This window comes from Pseudophryne corroboree, chromosome 1 (assembly GCF_028390025.1).
Source record: "Pseudophryne corroboree isolate aPseCor3 chromosome 1, aPseCor3.hap2, whole genome shotgun sequence".
Classification (NCBI taxonomy): Eukaryota; Metazoa; Chordata; class Amphibia; order Anura; family Myobatrachidae; genus Pseudophryne; species Pseudophryne corroboree.
The window spans coordinates 43,904,281-43,910,173 of record NC_086444.1 but is presented as its reverse complement, the minus strand read 5'-3'; the positions used below and the strand labels follow the sequence as shown (position 1 = coordinate 43,910,173).

The following is a 5,893-nucleotide window of genomic DNA, read 5'->3' as shown; positions in this document are numbered from 1 at the left end:
ACACGTAAAAAATAAAATCCCCTATGTACAGGTAATCTGCATAGAACCATTTACAATGCACCTTACAGGTAGATTGTGACCAAGCATGCGATATTAGGTGTGGGAGGCAGGCCAATTTGGTTAACCAGTGACTGATTATTGCACAACACTAGTGAAGCCATATTTTAGGACCATCTTTTAGTTCAGTTGTGGGGGACTGAATTTTAAAATGCCATGTTTCAAGCTAATTATCAGAGACCCAATGAGCCGAGCCCCGAGCTGCTAAAGTCTTACCACCCATAAAGTAGTTTACCACTCATTTATTCTTAGGACCAGATTACTGAAGTCCTAATTGATCTGTTACTTTGCTCTGATGCAGTGGTGCACGTAGAAATATTTTAGTGGTACAGAATGCCAAAAAATGGGCGTGGTCATGTGTTGTGAGGGGGCATGGCAACCTACTGCTAGTGGCTCCATGACACTAACAGCATAGCCACACAACAGCCCCCTTTTTGTGTGTGGGGGGTGAAAAATCTGGAGGCAAGGCTACAAATATAGAATTCCTCCAGTGTAATAGAAATATTGTAGTGCCCCCAATTTAATATATAGTAATGCCTCCATTATAAAACAGAAAATTACAGCCAGTCACACTCCCAGTAACCCTGACAAAGTGGGAGGAGCCATCATGCACCATGGTCTTGTTGCTTTGTGGCACATTATAATTGTGGTAATTGCAAAGTGTGTGACAGGTGGTACTGCGTACTCACTGCCAAATTCTTAAGGGTACTCTGTACCTGCATTGCTGCTCTGATGTCAGTTACATATTAAGGGAGCAACAATGGATGTAATGTATCAGAACATTTATCCTTGTGACTAGCATCAGGTTTTTCCCCCTTTACATCCCATAGAACTGCACAGGAAGTCTGCAATATTTGGTTACTAACACCCCTACCCCCATTCCAAGTGACATAACATTAAAATTTATAATGTTATGAACAAAGCTTCATCATGAACACAGACCATTACAGCAAAAATATTTAATATACAAAAATGAACATAATTGACTGTGTGGTGGCTGTAACAATTAATACAGGTTTACCTAAAACGCATGTGTAAAAATATGAGTGATAGTACACAGTAAAGCTACATGAAACATTTGCCACTACACATCGGTGATGGCCCACTTGGGTGAATTTGGTACAAAGTGACTGTAGACTGAAGTGCAGTCAATCGTCCCTATTAGAGTCTGTCACGTCAGCTTCTTCCTCCCCATGTGGGCAGCCAGCTGGCTGTGGGTAAAAAGGAACGACCAGCCAGTTTAGTGGTGTGTTATTAACCAAGTAAGCCATGACATCATCCATAGAACTCTTCATCTTGGTGAATTGTTCCTTGCTGGTGGCTAAGAGGCCATCAGACATGTCTCTGATGGAGGAGGCAGAACGGAAGTTCTGATAGACCTCTGTAGCCATGACACTGATGTTCTGAGCCTTGCTCTGGATGTTCTGCGGAAGGCCTTGGACACCGGTCACTAGGGAGAGACCGGTGGTTTGCAGTTGTAGAGTCAGATGCCGGGCAATAGTCAGAGTGCGTGATTCAATTTGCTGAAAAACCAGAAGTTACATGTTAGATCAGAGGTTCTCAGACTCGGTCCTCGGGGGCCCACACAGTGCATGTTTTGCAGGTCTCCTCACAGAATCACAAGTGAAATAATTAGCTCCACCTGTGGACCTATTAAAATGTGTCAGTGAGTAATTAATACACCTGTGCACCTGCTGGGATACCTGCAATACATGCACTGTGTGTGCCCCTGAGGACAGAGTTTGAGAACCTCTGTGTTAGAATACCAGAGTAGTATTTTTATGCAGCCAATACTTAGACACCTGGCATGTACACCAGTAGAGGAGCTTACCTCCACGCTCTCAGCCTCCCCACTAGCTTGCTGTCCTGTGCTTTTAGTCCATTCCACCCACGTGTGGTACATCCTATCCTGAGCATCATGGATCTTCTGGTTGGCACCATTCATGTTCTTTCTTGCAAATTCAATCTAAAAGATGAGAAGCCTTTAATCACTTAATCTAGAAAAGGTTTATTCAGAAACACTGATTTTGATTATTATATAATGAAAGTCTTTGCCTAAAGTACATAAACACTATCCAATACCATTTCATTATTTTCTTCTATAGCAATTTTTATGGTATACTGTGCATGAACTTTAAGTTATCAGTGGTCTTGTATCAAAATGGGATTCCATAATGAAGATTATTAAATTAGTCACTAATGGATATAGATGAAACAAAAAACCCCCAATATCAGATGATTGATATTCTGATAATCAATGCTCATTGGTGAATGCTGTTAAAGGAATCAGTGTTCCTATGACCTGGCAGCTGCTGGGTATTTAAAAGTGGGGAAATTGAAGTGCTGCACTGTACATTTCTGCAGCAGCTGTTCCACCACCAGGTGGCGGTGCTGCCAGCTTCCCGATACAGCAGTGTTTGAGACACTCGTGAGAAACCAAGGGTGCAAACCACCACAATTAACGGCTGCTGGAATATAGACTTCCGGCAGCCACTCACTGGGTGTTGGACACATCAGATACAACCATGTCAGGGGTAGCCCAGCCATCACATCTGCTACAACCAGACCATGCAAGTGTTTATGAGCTCCTTTCTTCACCTTGAGCAAGATTCTAGATGTTGCTTCTTAGAAAATAAAAATAATAGTCCTTTACTGCTACAGTTATGGCAACAAAAGATGCTGGACAGGTGGTGGCCATGGTTATAAATCTGCAACTGACCAGATCAACGGTGTTCTGTAGCTGAGCAATGGCCTCCTGGCTCCGGCATTTGACATCCATCACTCGTGTCAGGGCTTGCTGATAAGCACGTTTACGGGCCTTGGTAGAGAGCGACCCCAAGCGAACGTAGTAACTTGGCTTTCCTGCTGCCACTTCAAACCCCTCTGTTTTTGTCGATTCCTTAACTGAAATATATAAAAGCTTGAAATACAATGAAGCCATTTAAATGTCTGACTTGGCTTTACAGCTGGCCTGTCAGTGGTCTAGTAAGAGTTGTATGGCTATAGTTATACTTTGTGGCCCAGTAGGCCAAGTGTTAGTTCATGAATATACTGCTCACATCAGTTCTGGCTTACCCAGCTCCTCGTCCGTGGGTGGCAGGTATTGTTCCAGGAGACTCTCCGATGTAGTCAGTGCAGCGTCCACATGGTTGCTCACCATCTGTGCTACACTGCTCCCCATAATGGTGCTAATGCCCCCATTCACAGCAGCCTTGGTCATCTCTACACCATCCTGCACAGCTCCCTTAGTTCTGCCAACTACTCCCGATATACTCTGTACAACCACATCCTTAACACCAAGAACTGCCTCAGAGGCAGTGGAGACCACCTAGAGGAGGACACAGGTACTGCAGAGAACATTTATACAACACACCTGTGTAACGCATGTTATCCTGCGTGTATGATATTCAGTTATATCTGTTGGGCTGTAAAGTTACCTTGTCAGTAGGCTGGTAGAGAATGGGCAGCTTCACCTCAATCTTATCCAATCCTATACATGCAATGTTGTTAGCCAGGGCAACTAAAGGGTTTATTAAAAAAAAAAAAAAAAAAAAGCCACTTATGAAACAATACATTGCACCAAACATGCATCTAAATGGAGTTGGCCATCAATGATATCAAATATAGAGATCCAGTGGCTCTCCAACATAAATGGTACAGAGCCCCAATGTTATTGCCAGCACATGGAGCCTAATGCCACCCCCTGATTGGCCTGCAGCCCTGCGAGTAATAGATGGGGGTTAATGATCAGTGGGTGAAGCCATCAATTGTTATACAACATTGATGCTAACCACCAATGGAACCATCGATTGCTAGCCTAGTGATGTGCATCTTAGACCAGGGACAGCCAATATTTAGGCTACTTTCTATGCTAAGGTGATTTAAGATGGGCTTGTTCTTGCATAGTAGGAGACCTTATTTACAACATACAAGACCATAAATCAGCATTTTACTGCTATGCCAACTAAATCCAGTGCTCTCCTCATTGTAAGAGAAAACATACAAGAGGTAATTATCAGCAACTGGATGACAAGCAGAATACAGAGTACAGTACTTAATGTATGTGTATTTTAATTAAGGACATACTAGGCTGTAAAATACTGAAGTCTGTCCCGTGTGCGAGTACAGGGAAGTCAATAATGCATGACAGACTGGATCTAATATTGGTGGGGGAGGGGGTGCATTTATCAAGGCTTGGAGACTGATCATGTAAACAGCCAAATATCTTTTAACTGACACTAATCTCTCATCTCTGGAAACTATCTTTAAGGAGGACACTTATCAAAGCTCAGACAGCAGAAAATACCAAAACCTACTCTGAGGCTCCAGTCTCTGCAGGATTGGCCTGGCACTGGTCACAGCCACCGACGTGATGGTCTTCACACTTCTCTCCGCTACATTGCACATAGATTTCAGGTAGGGGTGGTTATCTTTGGTGTGAATATAGGCAGAAGACACCATGTCATACGTTGAGCTCACCAAGGGGAGGTTGATCAATCTGACCACAACGTTCTACAGGAGAAACAGCCAGAGTTAGTCCAACACCGTACAGCTGGGTTCTTCTCTGAGCAGACCAGGAGGCTACACCTGGGGACAGGGCTCAGGGTGCACATTTACTGTTTTCAGTTGTGACCTATAACATTGGCAGTTACCACTCAGTTTTGGTTTGTTTTTAAACACACAAGTGTGAGTTTGAGATGCAGCAGTTGTGTAGTACACAGGTTACTAGGACCAGTAATATCACGACTACAGGTGGCCCAGTTGATTAATCAGGGACTGCAGCACACATTACACATGCAAGATCTGGCTGCACTGTTAAAGGGGGTTGTAGACCACCATTACTTAAAATGAACAGGGGCAAACATACACCATTCTGTGCTTAAGTTAAATACAATGCTCCCAAACTGCAGTAAAAGTATGGTTTAGAAGAGTTTCCCCCAAAGTCTGCAATTACAGTCCAGGTTTTAGTATCCATGCTTCACCACAGGTGACTCAATTAGTACCCCTGTCCATTTGATTTAATCTAGGCTCAAGCATAGATATCCTTAAAACCTGGACTGTAATGGTAGCATTTGGGGGTGGGTGGGGGACTGGTTTAGAGGAGCACACTACTAACTGCATAGGGCATGGCACACATCCCCAAATATTAAGTGTAAATAATCCCAATACAGGGCACGTGACCACCTACAGGAATCCCCATTACCATTCTCCAGCCTCACCTATACCATAGTGTCACCACACACTGTACTTACCTGCTGCTCTACTGTCTCTGCCATATTAACAGTTAGCCTCCTAGGAAACATAAGATACACACATGTAAGAGCACAGAAGGCATCAGTTATTCAGGAATGGACATCACTGCCTGATGATTACAGACCATCAATGGTTCCCTTGCAACTACTAATATTTCAACTGCAGCATTCCAATGTTTGCAGCCATCAAATGGTAATGATTGGATGGTGTTCCAGTGGTTACCTGTATTCCAATATCCTGAGCTCTGCACAACCTCCTGGCTCCTTCCTGACTGCTGCTCCCTACCTCAGGGCACCCTGGCTTTTATAGGGGCTGCCTCACATGTGACCTGCTCTGTCCCTCCCCTATCTAGGGCTCAGGAGGAGGAGTTACAGGTGTGGGTGCAGATCATTAGTGTCTCCTGTGAGCTCCATAAGCGTCTAACTACATTTCTGTGACATGGGGCAGATGTATTAAGCCTTGGAGAGAGATAAAGTGGAGAGAGATAAATAGGCTTACCATAATGTCCCTTTATATCTAAGCACTCATGGATTACACAGGTTCTCTAGCTGATTACAACCAGATGAAATGCAGACTTGATGTC

The 5,893-nt window shown here is 43.8% G+C and overlaps 1 protein-coding gene across 1 annotated transcript; it reads right to left on the bottom strand.

Moving 5' to 3' along the window:
* Positions 1 to 1,001: 1,001 nt before the first annotated feature.
* LOC135055124 (perilipin-2-like) lies at positions 1,002 to 5,629 on the bottom strand. Its single transcript, XM_063958803.1, has 8 exons — positions 5,533 to 5,629; positions 5,310 to 5,349; positions 4,374 to 4,569; positions 3,495 to 3,577; positions 3,133 to 3,385; positions 2,777 to 2,961; positions 1,889 to 2,023; positions 1,002 to 1,580 (listed from the first exon to the last, which is right to left on the bottom strand). Exons 2-8 carry the CDS (start codon positions 5,331 to 5,333, stop codon positions 1,206 to 1,208), a joined length of 1,251 nt encoding a protein of 416 aa, XP_063814873.1. The 5' UTR covers positions 5,334 to 5,349; positions 5,533 to 5,629; the 3' UTR covers positions 1,002 to 1,205.
* Positions 5,630 to 5,893: the final 264 nt, after the last annotated feature.